At 37.3% G+C, this 26,868-nt stretch overlaps 1 protein-coding gene across 12 annotated transcripts in view; it reads left to right on the top strand.

Annotated features, from left to right (window-relative positions):
• Positions 1 to 26,868, top strand: part of SH3BP2 (SH3 domain binding protein 2) — a 93,611-nt gene that overhangs the window by 58,908 nt on the left and 7,835 nt on the right. For 5 of the 12 annotated variants that reach the window (XM_030018600.1, XM_030018618.2, XM_030018553.2 and 2 more), the window contains exons 2-6: positions 21,271 to 21,410; positions 22,492 to 22,594; positions 25,027 to 25,144; positions 25,741 to 25,811; positions 26,210 to 26,298. In XM_030018600.1, the coding sequence (XP_029874460.1) occupies positions 21,275 to 21,410; positions 22,492 to 22,594; positions 25,027 to 25,144; positions 25,741 to 25,811; positions 26,210 to 26,298 (517 nt within the window). In that variant the 5' untranslated portion in view covers positions 21,271 to 21,274. Of the gene's footprint in view, positions 1 to 1,837; positions 1,857 to 5,676; positions 5,771 to 15,270; positions 15,682 to 17,655; positions 17,676 to 19,113; positions 19,229 to 19,548; positions 21,163 to 21,270; positions 21,411 to 22,491; positions 22,595 to 25,026; positions 25,145 to 25,740; positions 25,812 to 26,209; positions 26,299 to 26,868 lie in introns of those variants that run through there. The other 7 variants (XM_041123409.1, XM_030018572.2, XM_030018608.2 and 4 more) reach the window with 7 other exon arrangements.

Below are 26,868 nucleotides of genomic sequence, written 5' to 3' on the forward strand. Positions count from 1 at the left end.
TTCCTCCAATTGGAAGAATAGCATGCTATTTTAAAAACCCAGAAACTGAAATCTGTCAGCATAGTAGCTGGAGCCTTAAAAGAAGCAAGGCTCAAATTTAGTAGTTGGCAACATTCAGTACTACTTAAATGTGATCAATAAGGATGCCTTTCCAAGGCTCTGGACACTTTCGCAGAGTTGAACGTTCATCAAATTATTTCAGTTCTCAGAGTTTGAATTCAGTTATGAGTTTCTGTGTAGATAGAGCATAATTTTTGCCCTGTAAAGGAGATAACTGTTTCACAGACTGGAGCAGCTGCCTTTTGTCATGTGGGTTGAGACTCATGGTGTCAGGGTGTAGTCATCCTTTCTTTAGTGTGTTCACCTTTCTTTTGTTTGCTTACCTGCTCTTCCTCCCTTCCCCCTATCCAATAACTGTATTGCTGTCTTTTTACTGTTTTCAGCATACCTGTGAGAGTGGTAACAGTCTGTGGCCTGAGTCTTCAGGCTGAGATGGGGTTTTTTGTTTGTTTTCTCCTTTCTTTGTCAAAATCGATGGCATGACAGAAAGACTGGAGGTGGATCAACTAATCTTGCCAATTATTTTTAACTGTGCTGTGCAGCAATACAGCAGTATGCTTTTTGCATAGGTGAAGCAATATTGCAACAATGCTAGAATTCAGGCACTATCAGTTTCAGTATAGTTTTAGTGAGTTTAAAAAAAGAAATCCCACATTGACTGGCTTGTGCTCCTAGACAGTGGCTGCTCACACATAGAGCAGAGGAGGAGCTGCAATATGTAGATCAGAAATTTACCAAAGGACCCAGTTCTTAGTATTGGCTATTAGTATTTTATATTACAGTTCATCTCCTGTCTTACAACTAATTTGTAAATTTCCAGCACCCTGACTTAACAGTGGCTGCCAAGTTCCAGTTAAGTGATTAGTCCCAACTTGCTGTAGAAAAACAATATGCATTTTAGAGTTTGGAATGATATTCCCCATTCTTGCTTCTGGCAGTACTTGGAAAGAAAAGGCTGGGAGAGTCCAATGGCACCAGTATGCATGTCTGGAATTGCTGCTGCCTCGGAGATCTTTGTCTAAGTGTTGACTAGAGGGAGAGAGATAATGGGAAGTGTGCTGCAAGGCTCATCATGAAAGGTGATTTATGCATAACAGAGACATGACTAAAAGCAAAAGATTTCTCAGGAGTTTGAAGCATATCCAAATCAACAAGGGGAGAGAGAATAATAGAAGGAAGTAGGAAGATTTAGGATTCCTAGGTTTAGTACTTATATGCTCAACCACCCCCTCCTCCCCCCATACTGGGTGATGGAAACGTAGTCTGCATGTATGGGTTTTCTCTCTATTAGGACAAGAATGTGAATTTAGACTGGGCTTCAGTGACCTGAACTCCATTGCTACTGAGTGTAAATGTACTTTTTCATTGTTCAGGTTAGCCAACCTGGAACTGCCAGCTGAACTGCATCTTTTGGTGTTCTGCTTTAACAGGTGGAAATAAGGTCAGGTCTAGTTTAGCTGGCAGTCTTCCTATTTAGATGAACCATGAACCTGTGCTGTGCCATTTAATAATTAATCCTTAAACAAAAGCAAGACTTAATTCTAACTGTTTTTAAATTGAGATGACTTTAAATAACTCCAGCTTCATCTTGTATTAGCATTGAGTTTTTAATTTAAAGATATGCAAAATAAAAACCAAGAACCCTTGGAGGAGGGAAATCTTACTTAACATGTCAGTTTCCACTTTCATGTTCAGTTCCAGACAAGCTTCCTGCTTGCCAGGAGAGCTTTACTCTGCTGAAATCAGTCATTTATGCAGCACTTCAGGGCAGCATTTCAGATCCTGAAACAGATTCAGTAAGTGTAAAAGCGTGTGTTACTCGTTTTCATTTTTCATGTAATAACTGCTTAGTAAGAAAAGGAAGAAGAGAGGCGGAAGTAGATAATGTTGTGAATACCTCAGTCTTGTCTGGTGAAATATGGCTTGTAAGACAAGAAAAAAAAAAAAGTGGTTTGGTCGGAAGCTTTGTTTCTCTGTTCTATTTTTAACTTCAGCTACTGTAGTGATAGACATTAATCATCATTCTGGAAACAGTCATTTTTATAATTATTTGCATATTTTCCTATTAAATAAATGGTAGTCTGTTGAGGTGGGAAAAAACTTACTTTGAGTTTAAATGTCTCATGAACTATGATTTTTGGGATTATACCCTGTTGAACCTATAGCAGTAGAAACTAGATTTGATCTGTGATTACCTTTCGATGTGTGCATGTAAATCTTATTCCATGTTAAAATCTCTTTGAAGCGGTCCTTCATCTCGTGTTTTATTAGCTCTCTTACATTATTTTACAAGACTTACCATACTACTTAACATTCTGACATGAGTGAGGGACAATCTCTATTGGTGTATTTGTAAAACTTGTTAGAGCTCTTCTGTAAAGTAAAAAGTTTTGGTTTAAATGCTACATCCTTACAAATTTCACCTCAAAGTCTACCTAGTTCCCCTTAATTTCAGCAGAAGTTGCTTGCATGCATCTAAGTGCCGAGGTTGGCATTCAGACCAGAGTGTAGTTAACCTTGAGAGCTAGTTCCTGCAACCAAGCAGTAGAGGCTTAAATTATTAGTCTCTAATCTTGTGACAACCTTACTAAAAAGAGTAAATCATTACCTTGATGTTGCTTAACAGTAATTCTATTACAGCATGTCACATAATTGTTTGTTTCTCCCAGACTGAGCTGGAACTCTGAAGAGACTAAGTTCAATGTATTACAATTGCAAGACAGTTATTTCCTCAAGTGAGAGCATCTCTCATCTCAGAGCATTGTGGAATGATCTTATTGCAGAGATGGCATGGGTTGTTACTGAACATTGTTCTTTTGTTATATGCACTCCTAAACCTTTTACAAAAATCTAGCAATTGCACTGTTTTGACCAAGGCTATGTACTGAAGTCAGTTTCTAGTATTTCCTTATGCTAATAAAACTATACACCTTAGATACATAGGCTTGTGTAAGAGCTAGTCGTCTTCCTTTTTGTTATGTGCTCTACTTTGCTGTATTCCTGGAAGGATTAGCATTTTTTTCTACTTTAAGTCCTGATAATAATGCAGAGAGAAATTCAGCACAAAGAAACCTGGACTGTGAGCCTACAGGTCCTATTGACAGATGAAAGGCTTATAATTAGCTAATTCAAAACTGATCTGATCTGTAAACTTGACTAATCAAAATGAGGCACTTCAAGCTATGTTCAGGCAAAATAGTGACCTGACTTGCACACTTGCTGACCATCTGCAGCTGTTAATTGCTTTTAATCAGTCAGGCTTAAACATTCAAGCTTTCCACTAATTTTTCTGTCAGTTAATTAGACTCCACTATTATGCCAAGTAGGTATGTTTCCAAAGCACTGTGCAGTTTTAAGTGAGTGGAGTGGGATTTGTGTATATAGGCTTTTGTACATGTTGTGTGGAGAAATATGCTTTCTGCTGTCAAAGTGGGCATACCACCTGTAGGAGCACAGGACAATCAATCCTGTGCAGTCTTTGTTGTTTGGTGTCTAGGAGAGAGTACTTACCTTTCATGTTCTAGCTCCATGTCTAGCTGGAGACTTGCATTAGGACTGTAAATAGGTGAATATACTCAACAGAACACTAACCAGAAGAGGTTTTGTGAGAAGGCAAACTACCCATTGCAGCAGGGGCATGTGAGTCTTGCTATAAGATTAGTAGTTCTCTTCCCCCTAAAGAGCTGGAGGTAGAAAACTACCTTGAAGAATACTAGTGGGATTATATACAATTGAATTGTGATCCTGGGTTTAGGAGAACCCAAACAAATATTAAGATGATGCATGGTCTGGCCCAAATTTATTCCAATCCCACCATTAATAAGCTTGTGTGGGTACTCTTACAGCATGGCAGACTACTGGGATTATGCTAGATAAATACTTGATGTGTGACTGTGCAGTGGGCGAAGGAGGGAAATTTGGAAGGGAAAGAGGAATATTTTAAATGTACTTTTCATGCCTAAACTAGGAGAACAGAGTTAGATAGACTAACTGTTCTCTAGCCACTTAGAGGAAATTATTGTGTTTGTGGGAAGCTGTTACGGGAAGAACTCACAGTGAAATTTTTTTTTCCCTCTGAACTCAAAGCCTCAGTGAGTAATTTTCCTCCTGCCTCGCCCCCCCCCCCCGCCTTTATTTCTGTCCCTGTGTAAATATCACAGCTGTTGTGAAGATGCTTATAGTTCAGAAACCCACTGATCTGAGTGTCTGAAGAGGCAAATAGAAGCATTATCAGAGGAATGTGTGAATTTGCTGAGTCTCACATCTTTTGCTTTGAGGTGCAGATAACCTTTCTAATAATGATGGAAACAATGCTGATAAGATGGAATACTGTATTTCCAAATGTACACAGTACTAGGTGATATCAAAGTGATTAAGTCTGGAAACTGTCTGTCATATTGGCACTATGCCTGCTGTGCCTCTGCTGCCAGACTGTTTCTCCACAGCTGCATGGCATCACTACTCCCGCAGTGGAAAGCAATGGTTTCTCCTCCTCCCTGCTGGCTGGCAGCTCCTCTGCTTAGCAGACCTGGCCAGTGCTGTCACTTATTGGTCCTAGAGGAATGAGAGGACTGCCAGGGGTAGAAGAATGTTTTGGTGGAAGAGAAGGGTGTCACAGTGCTGCTGATGCTACCTGTGTACTTGCACTGTGGGATGCAGCTCTCCAGCAAAATTGGGTTGGCAGGTGGCAGGGGATTAGTGACAAATCTGTTAATTACTAAAGATGTACTAACCTCTGATCTAATGGGCTGCAACGATATCATGCTACTTAATAATTACTTGGTAGTAGGAAGCTCACTGCTGGGCTGTTGAACTGGGAGCTAGGTTTCTTCTTCCAGAGTTGGAGCTCTTACTCCAAGGAATGTGGCACTTCATTGATGGGCTTTGTTTATTGAGAGAAAGCCAAGCAGAAAGGATTTGCAGCAGCATCTTTGCTATGAAGTGTGGCAAATGGAAGTCTTTTTGCTTGAAACTCTTCATTTGGCAACTTTATACAATTCCCTTCCTTTCTGGGGTGTTCTCTTCCATTTTGGATAGCAAGGAGCAAATTAATTAGATGAGTGCTTCTAATTAATTCTTGCTTCTATGCCTATGCCATTTCTACCTTTCTAGTCAACATACTGAGTAATTTGACTGCCATGTGTTACTCATTCCCTGTCATTTTGGTAGGCCTAAGGAGATGATGATAAGTGCATGGTCTAGTGGTCTGGTAGGATTTTGCTCTAAATGCACCTGCTGGTCTGTGTTAATTGAGAAGGTATGTGGAAGAAATGCACCTGACACATCAGTTGGCAGTTGTGAAATGTCATTCTTGCCTTCTTATGGAAACAAAAGTTGTAAGAAAGCTGTCTCCCATCTGTTGTAGTATTGGTGTTGGCCAGTCTTCCTTTCCTTTTTTTAGTTTCTTATTGTTGGGCTTTTAGGTTTTTGAGCAGCTCACAGGTAAAGATTAAATATGAACTTGGCCTGATACTCAGGCATGAGTGCACATAAAAACCAAATACAAACCTGATGCATTCCTAATAATTCTGTGCTAAGAAGAAGATAAACTATATCACTATTCACTGTTTAACCCTGGTGCCCTAAGGTCTGATGGTTTTATGTTATGTATTTCAGCAACATCACCTAGAAAAAGAAGAGAGAGCTTGTACTAGAATGAAAAGGATTGAGGATAATATTCTGTAGAACAGCCAAAATACCAAAAAGGATGGTGAGTCTTGAAGAATAGATTCTTTGTGATTTCTAACGAACAGTTGCATCTCCAACAAAGTAGAATGAAAAATGATGAAGAAAAACTATATAGCATTCCAAATGACCAAAAAATTCAAGCTTTAAGATTTCAAGTTATACAGTACATCGCAAGAACTCTTTTGAGATGAGTTGTGTATACTTTAGTCTTAATACTTTCTAATATTCTCTCTATCCTTTCTGACTTAAGGCTTATTTTTCACATTCAGTTAAACTATAACTATTGCAGTCCTTGCACTCGTTATTTGTGATTGTGCCATGACAGCTGCTGGTTCTCTGGTAGACTGCACAGGAGAGGAAGTGGGACTGGAGCAATGGAAGTAAAGCACAATGATTTTGTTGTTACTTTCCTGTTGCCCATTTCAAAAAAAACAAGAAAAGTTTTTACTAACTGTTATTACAATTATAAATGTCTTATCTGGACTTAAAAGGTAGACAAGTCTTATTATGTCTTGTGAACAATTTGACTTCCTCTTTTTTAAAATAGGTCAACTGAAGATTATTGAAAATGGAAGTTAATGCTTTTGCTACTTTTCTTTTTTATTGTGGAGAGAATCCACACAAGAGGTCTTTGGAAGAAGAGCAACTACTTCTCTGATACCTTAATACTTATTCTTGCTTAGATGCAAATAAAAATGGATGTAATTGTTTGTATGGTTAGAAAAATTTGGCACTCTGTTATAGCTGGAGTAATCTAACCACCATCTGTAACGGTTCTTCCAAGAAAAACAAAATAGCCATAAATGCAAGACTAGCATTGTTGATCAAAACTGTAGTATTATGCTACTTTTTGTTAATGGTGGTTCTTTCCAAAGAATAGATTTTACATACATACCCACATTTTATGCTACATATATAATGGGTATATGTATATAAACATGCACAGATATAAATGGAATATAACCTGAATAACAGGAGGTGGAAAGAGTCTGCAGCTTTACCTAGAACAAGCTATTTTCCAGGATGTGCCTTTGATAACCATAATGATGCTTTTGTTTTTCTAGTATGAGAAGACCTTTGAATAATCAAACTGCTTCTTGCAATTTTCCTTTTTATAAAGTGATTCTTTGGAGCAAAAGTCCTGCTTAATCTGTCAGTAGTGTATCTCCATTGGTTTATTGTATAAACTGTATGTGCTTTTGTGACTATATCAAAATCTTTGTTAACCTGTGATGATGCTAAATTTAGAAATATTTTATAAAACTGTAGACAAAATTTTTTCATGTAAGTAATGGGATAATTTTAGTTTGAAGTATTGGGACTGTTGGGTTTTGATCTGCTGGAGGTGGACATGACAGAAATTGAAAATGAACTGCCATTATAACCTGGGAAATGTCTTTCGTTAAAATAGTGGCTTACTAGTTAACAATAAATGACTAGGATGCATGAAAGATTGTCTAATATTTTGTGGAAGAAGGGGAGGCTTTTTAGACAGTGTAATGCATTTCTAAGACTTTCTAGTACAACTCTGAAGCTGAGAGTTCTTTTTATGGCTGTAGATACAAATGTGTTGGTAATGCATGTCTACACTTTGAGATAGTTAACAAGTGCAGTTTTTTAGAGGATGTTAAGTGTATCAGTCTATGGTTTCAAATGCTATATAAAATGTCACAAACACCATTAAATATTTAAAAAGTGTGCAGAAACAGCACTTTCTACAGAAGCTGAACTTCAAGGAAGACCTTTTGTTTTGTGGTGCCAGTAACACACATAGCTGAATCAACACATCTGTGATACTTATGATCTGTCATTTGGCTTGGGTCTGGGTGAACTGTTGTTTTATTTACTATGCAAAGATGTCAGGTTTGATTACTTAGGTTGAAACAGGACTAATCCCATTGACCCAAATTCCTGAATTTCCTTTGTGCAAGTGAAATCCAGCTTCAGCTCTTCATTGTGTACAACAACTGACTCGTATTTAGAATGCCTTAAGAGTATCTAGGATCTGTAGAGTAGGAAGATAATCTGTAAATATTGTAAAAGCTTCTGCTGGAAGTGTTATATGGTCCATATGAATTCTGTGGAGTACCAAGACTGGGAAATGAAAGAATGCTATATGGACTCCTTCGACATGATGACTGTTAGTTCTAGGCTGTGCACAAAACATAAGATTTTGGAGGTCATGAAGAAGAGCGCCCTTCTATCATCACCAGCTCGTCTGTGTAAAGAATCTGGCTGCACTGTTTTGAAAGAGCTTTTCAAAGAAACCTTACAGGAAAGAATGGTGCACAAAGGCAATGTATTCTTTGTAGCTCATCTTGCTAAGAAGATTAGAAGGGTTGCTGGAGTTTATAACATACAGCATTTCTTTAAGAACTGTATACAGATGTATTTTTATATATGTATGTATTTATAGTGTGTGTAATAAATAAAAGTAAGGTTTGGAGGTGAAAAGTCAATGAGGCCAGGAGTCAGCTAAATGTTCTTTGGACCAGCTTTGATGTGACCCTAAGAATGGAAGGAATAGACAATGCTATTAGATGTTTAAGAAAAGATTTGGAAAGAAGCAAGTTCTCTATGATACGATAGGTTAATGTGATGTCAAGAAGCATCTTCAAATTAAAAGGCGGGGGGGAATAATCTAACTGGACTGTAGAGTGTATGTAAAAAATTCAAGGCTCCTGCTAGACTCAAACTTTGGCTGGAATAAGTCCTTACATCTTAATTTAAAAAAGGAGAGTTGGTGTGAAGGGAATGGAAATATCTTTTAAAGTGAATGTTCCAGTTTAGACTTTTTTTTTTTTTTTTTTGATCTCTTGATGGGACAATAGGAATAGCTGTATGGAGTCAGATCTGAGGAGTGCTTACAGAAGAGTGCAAGAACTGGGCAAAGATACAGAATATTCTTCCAGCCTAAGAATTTGCAGCTCAGGGGCTTACTGGTGTCATTTGGAAATGCCAGAGACTGAGATCTTGGAATCTGAGATGGATTTCTGTATTCCCAGTTTCTCAATTGTTGTGCACTAAGCTAGATGCATTACAGCATTTTTCTCTAGGAAGGGGGTTGATTTACATGTGCAGTACCACTAAATCCATTCCCATTATCTTTAGTTTTCTGAAGTCTTTTTCCCAGTGTGAGCGAGTCAACCCTCATAAAGGCTTTTATAGGAGTATATGCCTTGACTTTCAAGACAGGTCAGAAAAGGAGCTGACTCGAGGAGAAGAGTTAAGTGACATCAAGATCAGATGGAAAGTAAGAATCTAGAACTCGTATTTTAGGTCCTTGCCTTTGACCAATCTTACTGTCAGGTGTTACTTTTATAATATGATGTGCGTTTTTTGTATCTCTTGGGAAACCTTTCTGCAAACTTTGGCACTCTGCCGCTTGAGCAGGCAAACTGTGATCTGTGTTGTAAAATAAGAACCTTGTTGTTCATGTCTTACGAAGTATTGTGTATGAATATCTTCTGTACTTGAAAATAGACCTGCGTGAACTCACTTTTGAATGCAGCTCTACAGCTTTGGAGGTGTAGGTCAATGTCAGGCTAATCCTTGCTGTTTGAGTTCATTTAGACAAGATTCAAGGGGAAATAATTTTTTTCCTTATGGTGATACTTCTGAAGCAAGTAATGGTTTCCATAAAAGAAATAGTAATATAAAATGGCATTGTCCAAATTATCTTGTAAAAAAAGCCTGTTGTATGTAAGTATACATTTTTAGGGTTATTTTAAGTGATATGAAAGGACTGTTCCCTCTGATGTCCTCCAAATTAAAATTGTTTACTGCTGTCTTTCTGGCACAGCCTTGCTGTGTACATTTGTTTTAATTTTAAAATCTTGACCTAAAATCCCAGCTACACATGATCTGGTGGTTACAATTAAATTCAGCTTTTGTAGAAAGTGAGCCTGAGCTTGCAGAGATTCTTCTCTCCAGTGCATGTTAAAAAAAAAAAAAAGAAGATGACAAAAAAAAAAAAAAAGAGTAGTATTTACTTAAATGACGAAATATACGTTAGCCTAAAATCCTGATTCTTGTAATCCATGCTCCTACCTGTTTAAGTCCTTTGATTTAGTGTTTTGCATGGTTGGAGTTGGGAGTGGCAAAATACTTATGCCTTAAAACATCCTTTAGAAAAGTTCATATTGTGATTTAAAAGGCAACAGTTGCTGGAATCAGAATAAAGAAACCTTGTTTCTGGTACACCTACTTGCTTGCATGAGATTCTGAGCGCAAGGAGCTTCAAAGCTGTTGGAGTTGGGGACTGTCCATTAGCAATACAGCCCAGTTGGGCCTTCTAATTCTATAAATTACACTTGCATGGTTATTGGCTTATTTTGAGATTCTGGTTCCTAGTCAGAGTTTCCAAGTGTAAGAGCAAACTATGAGATGCCTCACCGCATGGCTTAGAAACCAGTACCATCTACTGTGTTGTGCAGCAGTAAAGTATAGAGTAAGTCTTGGCGGTTACACTTTGTCTTTAAATTGTATCACAAAGTCTTTTTACAAGCAAAATAAAAATAGCAAATGTTTGTCTCGTGTTGTATTCCTAGGGTCTCACAGAAGCTGAGCTCCCCCTTTGGTGCTGGCTGCAGTGATTTGCCTGCAAAGGTACATTTCCTTAAATAAAAGGTTGCTGCAGCTGCAGTCCACCAGAAGAGGGACACGCAAGCTTGAAGGGCTCACAGATGATGCGACCAAAAGCTTCCTCTAAACCAGGGCTTGCTGAATTTCTTTAGTATTCAATTAATAGCTTGTTGTTGGTGTCCGCGATAGTGTCTATGAATTTACTCACTGCAGTCTTTTGCTGATAGACATTCAAAAGGACTTTCTCTATAAGCTTTATGTGTTTTTGTTGTTTTTAATATCCTGCTGCAGGAATATTTTAAAATTGCTTATATTCAGTAATTTTTCTGTTGACTTGCATATACACTCACATGAAATATTCTCTTTAACTGGCAATAGTAGTTTTGGACCTAAGTGTTGTTAGTCTTGTACAAGCACAGTAAACAATGAACTAATGGATGTTGTACGTCTTGCCAGTATGCTTTAGCATCAGAAATGGTAGAAAATGGTGAACATAAGTGTAGGCCTCTAAGGTGGGGATTTTTGCCTTTCTTCTTTTTTCCCTTGGACTCTTGATGTTCTTTAAATTGATTTAAGTAAAATTCTAAGAAAACAGAAAAAATATTTCCTAACAACAGACTTAACTTTATATGGCAAGATGTCTGCTGGTTAAATGTACCTATCAGATATGCTTTATAATCAGTAATGGATATTTGACTCCCTCTTGAAAATTTCTAAAAGCTTTTATTTAGGTGTTGCTTTTACTGAAGTTCAATGGTATGCCAGCTTAAATGCTTAAAGGTTGTTTTGACATCTAAGCAGAAATTATTTTGTAGTCCAATAGTGCTTCCTAAATTACCAATTATGAGTACATTAGTGATGGAATTGTATGAAGTTCATCACAAACCAGCCTAGCAGTAAAACTGTTTCAACAGTAATATCTTATAATCAAATACTTCTGCCAAGGAAATAATTTCTGGAAACTCCCACTTTAAGTGTCTATGTGTATTTGGGGAAACTCCCTTTGTAGTTGTCTGCAGCGCAACTGTCTGTAGGAATAGGACTTTGGCAATCATGTTTGTACTTCTGCTCAGTTATGTGGTTTTTTTTAACCATGGTCTAAATTGTTCTGCAAACACTGATGAAAGATACCAGTTAATCATAACCATAGCTACATTTACAGTGTTTTTTACAAGGACCTTGTGTATAGGTAACAGTTAAAAGGAACAAAGAACCTGTCCATCTGGTTTGAATAGTAAATGAGAATGAAAGTCTTGCTTTGGTAATGTGTCTTTGAATTTATTTGAAGAAACATGGTAAGCAGCAAAAATATTTAAGAACTTGCCTTCCATTTTAAGTGTTACTGGTATGGTCTGACTGGCATAGACTTGACACCTAGTTAACTCGCTGGGTGAATGCTCCTATACAGTGTTGAGGGGCCTTTTGATTCAGTAGAAATCCCTTAAACTTAACGTGAAAAGCTACTCGTAATAAAATTGCCAACATAGAAAATTATGCTAGGATAGCTGTACTGATTTTAATTCAATCCTTATTTACATCAGTATGAAGTCTTAAGTTATTTTTCAAGGCTAGCTGATGTAAGAGAATCTGTTAAATGATAATGTTTTTATATTGAGAGTTTGCAGAAGGTTCTTATCTTCCAGCTGCACAGTATAATTTGTTTTTTACAAGCTATGCATGTACTGCAAATACTTTGCGGCTGTACTGTGGTCTACAGACATCTGAGCAATATATGAAGTTAATTAACGATATCCCAAAATCAGAGTCAGTATCTTCTAGGACTTCTGCTAAGCTGGTGAAACAACCAAGAAAAGTTACAACTTTGTTTTAAAATTGATAACGCTCTCTCTCTCAAGTATGGCTAATTTATTGCAGACCAATGCTGGCTGGCTTTTTTGAAGTTCCAAGCCAACAATATGTCCATCGATGTTCAGAGCTTAAGAGCAGTGGGATATAAATAGAAACTGAGATGCTTTTTGACCTGAAGTGTTTCTCAGTTTTGGATTGAATATATATTATCAAGGCTCCAGCTACCTTCTGAAATATATGTAAGTAAATAAGTAAAAATATTATTAAGGCTTCTTCAGCTCTTCCTAAGTAAGCTGAATGAGGGAATGATAGTTGAAGCTTAAAGAATAGGAATTCTTTCAGCATTGAAAGAGGATTTTTGGAAGTTCTGGCCTCATTTCTTCCCTTTGTGCTGATTTGTTTTTGTTTTTTGGGGTTTTTTTTTTAGTTATAATTCTGCAGGTCACCCAGCAGAAGTAATTCTGATGCATGGTTATTCATGTTTTCACAGGACTGCCTTACCTAGCAGATGAAGGATTCAGGCGAGTAATTTACACTTGCTCTTTTACAGTCTGCAGTTGTGGAGTATACAGTTGACATATTATCTCTCAATATAGTGGATTTGTTTCTGCTGTGATCTGGAAACTTGGGACTAAACGACTTTGGTAGAATTAATGAAATAATAAAACTCATAATAATCTACTCCTGATTCAAGCTTATTAAAGTCAGTAAAACTTTAACAGAATGTGGCCTTCTTTAATGCCTTACTATATACTGTAGGCTTTTATGGAAATATATAATGTATGAACTCTTACCTTATTCTGAACAGAACTTGACTACTGAGCTGACTGCTTGCTGCAGCTGGAGGAAAGTGGTTTTCATGCTTGTTTTTGTTGTTGCTTTGTTAATTTTTCTGCCTCTCCTGTTGCTGTGTTCTTGTGCTGCTTTTATTTACACTCCATTCTTGCAGTTTCCTGTAAATTGGTCAGCAAGAGGAAGCTCTCTTGCTGCAGAGACAACTCAACCCTTCGGCTAGACTAGTGAATTTACACTGACAAGGACAGCGTAGTGCTAGATGTATATTTGATTGCTCTTGCTTTCCATTAACTAAAGATAAGTAGGATTGCTTTTGACTGGGAGCAAGAGCTGTTCCTAACAGTGGCAGAGACGATTGACTGATGCAGTGGCCCGGCTGGAATGAAATCCAAATGTTGGTTCCTGATGCTTTGGTTCTTCCTTTTAAGGTTATCTGAGTGAAATCGCATAATGCTAAATAAATGAAGTAACTCCTTTTGAGTGAAATTTTCCCTAGGGTAGCTTGGTGCAAGGTTCCTTCTCACCACTGATTTTGTAGGGATAAATGAAGGTTAGTAGGTCCGAAAACCATATACCAGAGTTCCTTGCAAGACAGACTTTTGTGTTGTGAGGAAGGATATATTTAATTCTCTTTCACTTTCCTGACAGACATGTTAATCAAATCCATGAAGATTTCATGTCTCTTCAGACTCTTTATTTGCAATTTTGAAACACAACCCTTCTGCTTAATGTTTGGTCTAGAAAGTTAAGTTGAATTTTCGTTCTTCCAAAACTGTGAAACAGCTAAAATTTTTTTTGTTGTTGTTCCCTAGCGGAACACCAGCTTGTGTGTGTGCACATATGAAATGGCTTCTGTTCTAACTCTGTGACCATCTTGTTAGTGTTAGAAATCACCAAAAAAATAAAAAGGGGATCTTAGAATGTGAAATGAAAAATACTGTATTTCTGAATGCTTAAGTGAACAAAGGGAGAGGACAGGATCAGAAAGGTTAGAGTGGAAAAGCAGTACTTCAGGAACATGTGCTGGATAAATGAGGCATGATTAAAATGAGACTGTTGAGGCCAAAGAGCATCATACTGTAGTTGTGGAGTTTGGAGGGGAAAACCAAGACTTGTGTGTCAGACCAGAAAAGGGAAAGAGGAACTGATTTTTTTTCTAGTGTTACATACACTCAAATGCTGTAATTTTGATCATCTCTTTTTTACTGAGGTAGAGATAAAGGTTGCAAAGATGGTAATGCAAGCTTAGAAGAGTATGCTTAGATAGAGAACTGGGGAAGGAAGGATTGCTTTAAAGCATTGTGTGTTAATGCTTAAAGTCTAAATTGGTAACTGATATTGTAGCAGATAAAGCAAGTGAATTTAATTCACAAATTGCTGAGATGTAGTCCTCTACATCTTTTCTGTGTGAAAAATCTGTTAATTAAGCTACTGAGACAACTGGATATTGATTCTTACTAAAGAGCATCAGGATTTTGTGTTGATATGCTGATCCTTTTAGCTAACAGCAGGTGTGTGGTATTTATGGTTTGCTTCCCCTTCCTATATAGCCTGGCTATGGAAGGAGGGCAAATGGATGCCCTATGGTGAAGACTGAGAATTGCTTTTCTAGCCAATACAGCCATGGCCAGTATCTGAAATGTTATTTTCTTCTGTGCTTTGAGTGTTGGGTAGTTTACACAAAGAAAAGACATTGTATAGAAACTTCTTCCTTCTATTTTGGAGCACAGATTGATGTCATTTTCCACAAAAATACATGAAGTAAGCTTTACTTGGCATATTTATGTGTGTAGGTTTTGTCCATCATTCTGAAACTTGCTAGCTGTTTTTGTCTTACTTGAATGTTCTAGTCCGGGGTGTTGTTTAATTCCAGACAAAGTCAGTGAAACACTTGAATCCTTTTAAGAGGTCCAGATGAAGATAAGTGTAAAACAATGGCATTTATTTGTCACCAGTTGGTGATACTTGTCCTGTATAATTGCTGCCCTTGTGTTGTGAGCCTCTTGGATTCGAATTTTATTGTCTTGTGGTTTGCATAGCATCAAATGTACAGGCAAGACTCTCTAAAGCACATACATGCTGCATAATCTTTCGAAATGGCTATTGTTAATTTCTTGGGTTGAAGAGGGAAGGACAGGCTCCAGCTACAAAGAAGAAAACAGAGATGAAATACTTATCGTAGTTCTGTGGTGCAGTGCAAATACCTGAAGCACAGGCAGCATTTCTGAGCTGTGCCTCTGCTGGTGTGAGAGCCTGAGTCCACTGTAAGAAAAAAGGACTACTTTCTTTTTCTCCCATGGGAACATAGTTGATTGAAAGGTGAGTAGGAAGCAAGCGAGCAGTGGAAAATCCCCTCTGCTTTCTGGCTCGACGTCTGACAGATGTTTGAGGTATGCAGGGTTTGATTTATAACCTCTCTGGGAAGTTGGGAAATCTGACAAAGATAGTGCTGCCTGCTAACACTGGGGGAAACAGGAAGTAACAAAGGAAACAAGTCATTGCCTAGGCGTCCCTTTTGGCCGCAGTGCAGATGCACAAGAAGTTGGGGCAGAGTTTCTTTTCCTTTTGTGTGTTGAGCGTACAGCAGCTACCTTATAATACACAGAACGGGGAGAAGTGCAGAGATGTTCCTGTCATGCCTGAGAGAGGTCCTAAGTTATTAATGGCTTTGTCATCACAAAGGAAACAATCATTTGGGGAAGCTGTTGGCAGAAAAACTATGTGTCGATCAGGAATGGTCACCAGGTTAGTGCATATTTGTGGCTTGTATTTCTGTCATCTTCTCTTTTAGGTAGAGAGCAGACTAAAACTAAGAGTAGAATATGGTATCTGGGGTAAAATGCTTTCAACTCGTGCAGAAAATTCAAGACTAAAGAATTGAAGGGTGAAGAGATGAGGCGAGTCTTGGTTGGAAACGTTTGCCAGAAAAGCAGAGCAAGTTAAACTGAGTAAACTTACTTACAACAGTGTATTTCAGTTGGGCTTTATTCTCTGTTTCCTTTGTCCTGTAAGATTTATTTGACTTCACAGTGTTTGTACTGTGCTATTAATCCTTCTGAGAGACTATTGTGAAAGGGGCTGTTAGAAGTATTAAGAAATGGAATGTGTAACCAAAAACATATGAGAGATATGGAAGAGTATTTTAGAAATACTGGAGAATGGTTAATATATGGAAAAGAGACCTGAGAATTTTGCAGAAAGTGGTTTTAAGAACAGATGCTAAATGTTTAGGTGGTTGAATTAGAGAACTAGTTTTTGTTCAGAATTGCTCAGAGCACATAGGGGAAGCTTTTATTTTACAGTTCTGCTGTATGTAATGCTGCCTCATTTTTGGTTAAGCCTTTTGTAGAGACTGAAACTTAAGTCTCTCTCTGCATTATATGAGGAATGCATTTGTTTCTGTAAGTTGTGTGTTATATATGTAACGTTATATGTAAGTTATGTGTTCAGAAGGAAACTAGCATCTTGCTTTGCTAGGTTTTACTTTCAAAACAGAATTTAAACACTAGAGGTTATGAGATATTACGGAGTTTAAAAAGTTCTTGGGCATAATTGGCATAGAGATACTTGTTACAAATTCAGATCAGGTTTAATTTTTGTACTGCAGCTTTGGAAGCTGTTTTTTATTTGTTTTCAGCATGACCAAACTGGGCTCCAGGACAGACCGTAAATGTTGTTATAAAAAGTGAGAGCTTGTATTAAAAGTTTTGGCAGCTGTAGTTTCAGAGATGAGGGTTTTTATGCCTATATACTGCAAGATGTAGAGATGATCACATCTGCCATATGTTCTGCTGAAGTTAAGCAAGAACTGAGGACTCATGGCTCTTCCAGGATGCAATCCTTAGTTGAATCAGCTTGTACTTGCTTTAATTGGGTTGAATACCAATAGCTCTTCAGGCCAAAAGGGGTAAGTGTTCTTCTGTAATGTAATCCAGATTTTTAATGTGGCAGAATTTTATTTTTACTTGTGGAGGGACTTTTACCCTGTAAAGTTATGCCCTAGCCTCCAATCTAGCTATTCTATATATGCTGACTGAGGGGTTAGGTTAAAATTACTTCACAAATGTATACGTTTGCATACTACACAGTAACAGAACTCTATTCTCCATTTAGAGTTTGAGCTTGGTAACTTTATTGTTGTGATTCAGAAGAAACTGGCATTACCTAGGTTACATGATGAATTGTGTAATTTCACATTTTTTCATGCTGTTATTCATGGTACTTTGAAATAAAAAGCAGCTCATTGTGATAGTGTTTGAGAAGTATACTTATGTGATAGACTTGGACTGACTTTATTGATACATTAACAATACACTACAAATTGGTTTGTTTTTTAGTCTGGTAGACCAGTTTGTATATGTGAAGTAATTACAATAGTAATTGTATAAGCTCTGTGTCATGCTCGAGAGCGTGACACTGTTCTGCACTGAACTGCAGTGAACTGCACTGTTGTGTCTTTCCAAAAGCTCTGTTGAACAATGAAGCAAATCCTATAAACTCCTGTTCCACTGTTTTTCCTACTAAACTCTAAGGCCTATCGTTTCCCTCACAGGCATAGAATTGTCATGGGGATCATCTGAGAAACAAAGCGATGCAAGGCCTTTCACTGTCTGCTGCTGTCCTCTTCTGGTTCAGAGGGTTCAGTTCAGTGCTGTTTCAGTGGGGGAGAAGGTTGATTCCATAGTCACTTATAATGGGTTTGGAGGCCTGATGGGTAATTTAAAGATACGCATCCCTTGGTGAGTGGAAAGAAGAATAAAGTGTGTAGCTATTACTAGAAGCTTGCACAAAACGATGCGTGAGTAATGGTACCTTCTGTTTGTAACAAAGGACCAGCGTCAGAAAGAGAGCATGGCTTGGCTCTCATTTCACTTAGTGGGCCCTTTCTGTTAGGTTCGTTGTCAGCTCCATGCTGATTGTGAGACTACTCTGCTGATGCACCTGGGGTGAAAATTTGTAGTGGGGTCTTTGGCTTGTAGTGCAAAAATGTAACTGCATAAGAAACAACTTGGAGATATCTTTCTGTTCTTAATGATCACAGAGCTAACAGGCTCTACAGTGACTTCAGTGCTTGCTGTTGTGTATGCCTGATAATGCAACATCGATCTGTTCCTCATGTAACGTATTAAAAAAATAAGAGTGGAAGGAACGGAACCACTTCAGTGAGCTAAAGGCAACCATATTGTAGATGCTAAGGCCAAAAAAATCTTCAAGAGCATTCGATTTTCCTTCTTCCCACCGCTACAGTAAAGATCCATTGGCTGCATTGTTTTTACAGCTTTCTCTCAGCAGCTTAATGCAAAATAGCATTTAGTGTCCTTCCAGAGTCATTTTGTACTGTCAAGAAAAGAAGAGAAATCTGCTTGGGACTAAATTCAAGTACTTAAATGGATTTTACAAGCCTACCAAACATTTCAGTTCAGAATACCAGTGTCCTCCCTGTGCGTCTGCAAATGAAAGTGCTTGAGGAGTCTACAGATGTGATGGGGAGTGCTGTAAGCCACAGATCCAGAAAATAGGCGTAGCAGCCTCAAAATCTATTGAAAAGTCCGGTATATTAGGTGGGCTCTTCAGCTCTTACAATGTGTACTTGCTTGCCTGGAGTTCAGCCACATCTCTTATTCACTTAGCTGGGATGGGGAAGTTCTGAGGTTTGGTCTCTATTCTCAGGACCGTTTTATAGGAAGTAGCTAAAAGTAAGAAATGATCATGAATAGAGGAAGCAGAACCTGATACTCTGCTGTCCTTTCCCCTCAGTTAAAGCCTGCAGTCATCACACTGTAGAACTGGATTTATTTTTTTCCGCTGCTTGCTCTTCTGCTTCCACTTTTTTTTTTTTTTTTTCTGTCTGCCTGATATTCTGGCTTTTCAGGTGGAGGAGAAAATGCCCCATCCAGGCATGCTTTAGCAAGTAGTCTAACTAGTCTACTCCCATACTGAAGGCCAACATGACCTAGTCAAATATTTGTTTTCTGTATTTACCTAGGGTGGGATACCCTTGTCCCCAGTGTTTCTTTGGCTTCTTAGCAATCTCAGCTTACTGGTTGTTTTGGCTAACCTCTCTGAGACATTTAACTCTGCCTCTTCTGATATGTTTTCAACCTAAGTACGTAACACTGAAACAGTTTCACACCAAAGGCTAGGTGCTTAAGTCCTTTCTTGTTCTGTTCTTCGTAGTAAAAGCACACAGGATTTGAAGACCCATGAGGAACTTCAAACTGTTGGATGGCATTGAGACTAATGTTAGAGTTAGTTCAAGAAAACTGACATCAGAGTATATTTGAATAAAAAGGTTCCTTTTTTACTTATTGTTTTTTCTGAATGTAACTAGAAACAGACTGAAATAACTTCATCATAAATTAACTTCTAATGTTTGAATGTTGATGTGCCTGTTCTTAAAAGAAAAATTTAGCCCAGGACTTGCTTTTGCGTTCCTCATTTCAAGGAAATCACTCTTAGCAGTACTGCAGTGTGGTTTGCTATCAGCAGCCAGCTGGTTAATGCTCTCTGTTTCCCTCACTTTGACTTTTCTGCAAGATGTGGAGAATTAATTTGAAGGATTTTTTTTTTGGGGGGGGGGGGGCGGCGGTGTTGGTGTTAACTTTTATGACTATTTTTTAAAAATTCTTAAAAACTGTAAAATACCTGTGTGTAGCTGCTTCTTGGACCTGTTAACACATTGCTGTTGCTAGAAACTTCATTGTGGGGAGGAGGAAGAAGGAACAACTCGGCTTGGAAGGACCTCAATCGTATCATAAGAACAGGGAGGAAATAGCAGAAGGAAGGATATAGCTGAATACAACAAAAGTAACTTACCTTCTGGTGTGCAGGAAGGTCCTGGAGGAAAATTGGGAAACCATGGTGCCTTGCAGTGTCTGCTGTGAGAACCTTTCTAGGGCCTTGGATCCTATCTTCTCTGCTTGTGCCTGTTTTATAACACTGGAGACTAAAACCTAATTTTTGTGATTAAGTTTTCTAGGCTGCCTAGAGAATTTAACTGAGTTTAAACTCTCCTGGTAGAAATCGCTAGTAATTTCCACACCTCCCTACACAGGCATCATCAGCAAAGGGCAAGCAGCTAGATCTAAATCCTAAGCTGATCCACTGAAAGATCAATTGACTTGCATTTCTGTTTTTTCTAACACATATACAAGGGATACGTTCTCTGCTGTTGCAATTAATCCCTCAATAAAACTGTATCACTTGCTTATTCTTTTCAGTATGGGTACTTCAAGTTGCCATCTTAGGCTGGAGAGACTAGTGCTCGGGTAGGTGTGTTGTGCTGTAGGCTCTTGGATTCCCATACTGAGCTACACTATTGATTTCCCTTACTGTCCCTTTTGGGGAAAGGAGAAGCAAACAGGATCCATTAGATTTCAGTCCTCCACTAAAAGCTTTTCAGTTCTAAACCATCATTCCTTTATCAGAAACTAATTAACTGGAACTTTATTAGTTTGCCTCTTACCAGCAAAGGTCTCTAGCCCTACACCTGAGAATAACAGACCCTTTTACGTCTAGGTCTAACTTCCCATTCAGTTCATGCATGATTTCTTTTCTGTATACACAGTAGGATTTTTAGCCTAGTTCCATTAACAGTTGAAGAAAGAAAGGTGTCATAGGGATATATCAGACAGGAAAAAAAATACTACTTAACAAGGTAATTTTTTGGTAACCTGTTTAAGATGACCGCAGAAGAAGTGTTAACTGCAAAGGTGCTTGGTGGAGCATGGCATTAATAATTGATATCTAATTTAAATGTAAGCCTGCAGCAATCTGAGATGAACTTCATTGGCACAGGATGCTGTCACATATGACATCCAGTATGAGATTATATACTAATGATTTCATTCAGAATAAAACATGCAAATATAAGGAGTAAGTAGTACTGGATACTGCAGTTACTAAAATACAACTGTTGATTCCTTCATTATACAGAAAATTACATTGTATATACATGCATGGCTTAGAACTTTGGCGAAGAAACTGCTTTTCTTTCTAGTCGCCTGCCTGATTAAGCCTCACAGTGTTAGCTGGGGCATTTTTAAAATAGAAATACTTAAATAACATTTACTAAGCACTCTTCCATTGTTTCGACAACTGTCAATCACTTTTGAGAGCTGTATAAAAATAAATCGGGACTTTCTGCACCATGTTTTTTTTATACATTAGAAACTTCCTGGAATCTGTGAACACCCGTCTGTGCTACATACTTGACTGCTGAACCATGTTAGTAGTTTGGAAAACTTGTTTAAGGAAACAAGCTTTGTTTCTCGGTACTCATTTCTTAAAGTAAAATCTAAGTTTTAAACTGTTTTTAATTATTCTAAATTGCAGAACGATGGCCTCGCAGGAGCAGGTCTGGCCAGTCCCAATGAAGGCAATTGGAGCACAAAACCTTTTGACAATGCCTGGAGGAGTGACCAAATCAGGGTATCTTCATAAAAAGGGAGGCACCCAGCTGCAGATCTTGAAGTGTAAGTTGAATGAGGTATTAACTAAATTAAATGTTTTAAATGCTTGCCTTTGGGGCCACATTTCATGTTAGCAGACTATTTAATGAAGCTGTTCTTTCGCTTACTTTGTCTGTACTGAATTATGATTTTACTAGAATATATGTATGAAAGACCCATATTGAAACAATTTCCTTTAATTGTTTTGGAACTGTAAATCTTAGATGATAAACGTTGTGGTTGATTTTCTTTTACTTGGTTAAATCTCTTATCAAGTCCTTCACAAGTAAGATTTTAAAGACAGAAGCAGATTCCTGGGATATGTATCAATTTCAAATATTCTTTTCTAAGAGAAATTGGTACTCAGCTTTTTTTGCAGTCCGTTATTCTGTACTGGGAAAATGTCCCCATCTCCTACTGCTGTTGTGAAATGGAAATTTTCTCACTGCCAACGTTAGGCTGTACTTAAAAACAGTAATTGCTTCTGGAATCAGAATCTATTTACATGGAGAAAACTTAAGATTTTGGGTTTATTTATATGCTATTCATTTGCTATCCCTGTTTATAACTAAACTATACTAATATAGTTAAGGACAAAGATTACTGCCTTTGATAAAGTGGCCCCTTTAAAAAAAAAAGAAAATAGAAGGTAATTTTATTGGCAGCTTTATGTACTTGAGGTGAAAGAAGAGAGGGAGATGCCGTCACAGTTTTGGGATGGACATAAATATGTATTTGTAGCCTGTGGCTACCCTCCTCCCATTTTCTTTTAAGTTGCATTCTTACATTAGCTTATTCGTCTAGTAAAGAAGCACAGGTGGAGGTCAGACCTGCAGTCTCTTAGGCTTCTTTTGAAGTTATCAGATCAGCTGCCTCTCAAATGAGGGAAGCACATACTACCCTTAGTCCTGAAACTCTGTGAATGGACAGCTTTACCATGTGACTAATCATGAACGAGCTGTCACTTAACTAGTTTGTGCTCATTTATAATGATTAATAAGATTACTAAAATCTTAAACGATAATTCTACCCAAGTTAAGAGGTTCTAGTTAATGTACTGCCTTCGGATTTATATTTTGCTCACTTTTTTTTGTTATCTTTCCAGGGCCATTGAGATTTGTGATTATCCATGAGGGATGTATTTACTATTTTAAGAGCAGCACATCTGCATCTCCACAGGGTGCATTTTCTTTGAATGGTTACAACAGGTGAGTGCCAAAGAACTTATTTAACATCCAAGCTCCTTTTACTTAGTGCAGGGGACTATGGTTTTTACTTCCAACAAAGTTAAAGGCAACTACATCTGTTGTTTGGTTAAGCACTGATCTCAGATTCCAAGAGATAGATGTATTTCTTCCAAATTGTATATATGATGTTTCCTGTGCTTTGCAAGTGTATAGCCTTCATCTTTTGTAACTTAACCAGTAAAGCTGTTAAAATTGCAATGGTCTTACTCTTGTTACTGACTTAATGCAGACTTTGCACATGCAGGTAGACGTGGATTCTTTCTGACAAATGATCTTTGTTCTCTAGTGATTTCAGTGATCGTCACAAAAATAGAAAGGAATCAGAAAGGAATATTTATGGAGTTACTGATTCAGTAACACTAGTGTCAAAACTGAATCAACTATGGGAGTGATAAATGAGAGAATGCATGTGCAAAATGTCTGACTCATTTTGCTACACATTATAAATCTTAATATTTGCTTTTTAAGTTGAAGGCCAAAATAGGTGTCTTTTTCAAGTTAACCAGTACTATCAGAATCTGAGTGCAGCATACGTACAAGGCCTACTAATAGAAGTCTAACTTAGCTTTAGGCATTTGCTGTTGTAATTAATGCTAAGAAAGGAATAATGAGACACAATGTAGAGAAATATCACATTATTGGTCCTAACCACTGCAACTTTATTGTATTTGTAAACTTTAATGTTATTCTTGTACTGCATAATGTTCTCAGACTTTTGGAATAAGGAGATCTTTTATTAGAATGTGAGAGCTTTCTAACTGACTACAACAATGGCACGTTTTATGGGAATGAAGTTGTAAACATTGTAGCCAACTAAAACTTCAAGATTCATTTGTATAAGAAACCTATACTGTAACTTGGTCATGACACTAGCTTCTGTAATCACATTAATGTGAAAAATACAATGGAATTTGTAAATGCTAGGGACTGTGTTGTTACTTTTTAATAAATCTGCATTCTAGCAGCCTTGTAGAGACCTTGGTTGAAATTGGGACCAGGTCCTGGTTAGTATTATGCACAGACACAAGCATTATTGAAAAATAATTTGAAATGAAAGAATTTGTTAGACTGGGTAGTTGCATAAGGTTGTGTGAAAACAAGTCATTCCAAGGCTTCTGTGGACTTGTATTTTGGAGTCTTTCTTCAATAGCCTTAGTTTGTTAAGAGTGGACAGGAGATCAGAAAGTGCTGAGTTCACTAGTGACTCAAAATGTATAGTGATGCCTATTGCTAGTATCCTTCCCTAGCTGTACCATGGGTATTTCCCACATTAACATCCTTATTAGCCTTACATTAGTGAAATAACTTACAGTTCCTTTTGTGGCTTTGTTTTGGACTGGGCAGATGCAGAAAACTACAACCTCCAGCTTAAAAGTAGGGTTGGGGTTCTAAAAAAAGATGCAATCTCTAATTTTGAAATAATTTTGCAGTTGACATGGTTCTTAATGGCAGCTTGGGGGTGTTGATTAGATATATTATATTTCAAAATAAGGTTATCCTGATTAGGTACCTAACTAAAAACCAAATGTCTCCGAGAATCTTTTTTTCTACATTTACAAACCACCTTCCCTAAATATTAAGGACTTACAGAAATACTGTATTATATGAGGAAATGGTGAGTTAAAGTTTAAGAACAAGAACACAAGCCCCAATAATGATTGTAAAAAATTTAATCAGATTTCTCTATGGATATGCTGAATAAATCTTAGACATGTGTCTTTTAGATTCCCCACAGTCTTAGGATTTTAGTCTCCTCCTTTATTCCAAAGCCTTATAGCGAGCATTTACAACCAAATTTCTGTATGTGTAAGGAATTTCCTCATTTGAGACCCCTCTGGGAAAAATAAAAAGAAACAAACTTATGTAATGCAGTTTGTGAAAGAGGTTGAGTTATGCTTGTTTTAAAATAATAAAAAAAGTGCAAGAAACTGTTTATAAAGGAAAGGTGGAAAAAGAAGTTAACTTTTAATATTAGTTATCTTTTATTTTCACGGAAAAGCTGTGTTTTGATTTCTCCTCTGTACCTTTCTGAAATAAGGATCACAGGCACCCTAAATGCTTTTTACCGTGATGTGAAGCTTGTGAATTAATGCAGTTCATTAAAACTACTGAATTTCAATGTGGTCAAAACATCTATTTGTAAGTCTGGCTGGTGGTTTAACTAGTGCTTGTTCTCCTGTCAGCGCTCTTGCATTGTCCTTCCTACCACTTTAATGGAGAAGTACTACAAATGCACATATGGGGATTTTTGTGGTGTTTTCCTGGGCTTGGGCGTTATTTTTCGTAAGGTAAAACTGGCCAGTAAAACTTCTTTCTATCAGACCTTTGACTTGCACAGCAGAATTAACTTTATAAATTTAAGATTTTTATGTATTGTTTGTTCTGTTTCTTAGGGTTATGCGGGCAGCTGAGGAGACAACATCAAGCAATGTGTTTCCTTTCAAGTTAGTTCACATTAGCAAGAAGCACAGGACGTGGTTTTTTTCAGCTTCATCTGAAGATGAAAGAAAGGTAACTTTCTTCTTCTTTTGCAGTGTAATTTTCCTTGAAGCAGGAAGTGAATCTTGGACTTCCCTAAAATCTAATCAAACTGGACACGCAGCTGTCATTGAAATTTGTATACCTAGTTCTTTGGGCTCCTCTGAAAATCATGTCTGAAGTTTTAACTATTAAGTTAGTGTTAGTTCAAGTTGTAATTTAGGGAATGACTATAAGTGACATACTAGATGGCATGGTTTTCTCCATATTCCTCCTTCTATTTTTAACCAAGGAACAAATATTTGTATGTTAAGCCTTTGATAAAGTATGAAAACTGTTAACTGAAATCTCTTACCCGTAAACACACTGTGAACAAGTACCTGGCTTTAGAAATAACAGCTTGAAGTTTGCAAAATGAAAGTTTAGTATTTTAGTATGTTTTTATAGCATTTTAGATAGTCAAAACATTTGACTGATAAGGCTTCTCAGTATAAAGTCATGGATAAATACTATTTCAATGTAGATTCCTTGCACAGTTACTCTGTTCTTACAGAGGACAAATACTGTGCATCTTTGTTTAATGATTTAAAGATGGATGTGTTGAATGTTGTATTTTTATACTTATTTAGAGTTGGATGCTATCCTTGAGGAGGGAAATTGATCACTACCATGAGAAGAAAGAAACAATAACAGAATTCAGGTATAAACCCTTAATCTTTATTTGCTTTTTATCCCTTTTGCACTAGCTCTTGACAGTGGTGTTTTAGGCTCTTTGCACCTACAAGTAATTTACTGTGAAATAAAAACAGGTGCAGTAAGGCCCAAGAATGAAAGGCCTTCCTAATACATAGTTTAAAGAATACCAAGACAAAAATAAATCTTTTTACTAAGAGAACTTTAAATGTCAGCTTTGTGTAAAATGAATAAAAACTTTAAAAAGACAGCAGCACCATACCTGGCTGTTAACTGGTAAATAGGAATAGATTGCTTCTGCTTTTCCAGCATTCCTTTCCAGTGCTGCAGTCCTGCTAACAGACATTACTGTCCCAAGACTGATAACACGGTGATGCAGAAGGTACTCTGTCTTTTCTTTTGCAGTGACTCTGGTTCTGATGCAGACAGTTTCTATGGCTCAGTAGAACGTCCCATCGATATCAAGTATTCTCATCATTCAGCAGATAATGAAGGTGACAAATTTAGACACTGATAAATAAGATTTATTTATTTGCTTATTTATTTCTTCTGGATTCTGCCGGAATTATTCCAATAGCTTAAGCAAACTGATCCAGTTTGCAACAGAAGCAGATATTCTGTGCCATAAACCATTAGTAAAAATAAATGGTAACTAAAGAAATTCAGATCTTTCAAGGTGGTGTCTGACACCCTAATAATACTATTTAAAATTTTTATTAAGACTGCATGTTGGAGAGTTTGTAGATCTAGCAAAAAGATAAAACTTTTGAGTATGTCCATAGGTCATAGTATAGAAATACAAAGTGATCTTTATTATGATAATTGAATATTATTGACGGTAATTGAATACAATTATAATAATAGGATATTAGTCCCTTAAAAGTATATTCTGAAAACATGCGGAGACAATGCAGGAGCTAGTTACCTCCTATCTAGATGGTGAAATTAATTCACCTGTCCTGCAAAACAAGCAGTCACCCACACTGGGATGTTGTAGCATTTGTGTTATAGTCTGTTTAGTATGAAACAGAATTGATCATCTCTCCGGTTCAGGAAGATCTTAC

The sequence above is a fragment of the Aquila chrysaetos genome, chromosome 1 (genome assembly GCF_900496995.4).
Source record: "Aquila chrysaetos chrysaetos chromosome 1, bAquChr1.4, whole genome shotgun sequence".
In the NCBI taxonomy this organism is placed as follows: Eukaryota; Metazoa; Chordata; class Aves; order Accipitriformes; family Accipitridae; genus Aquila; species Aquila chrysaetos.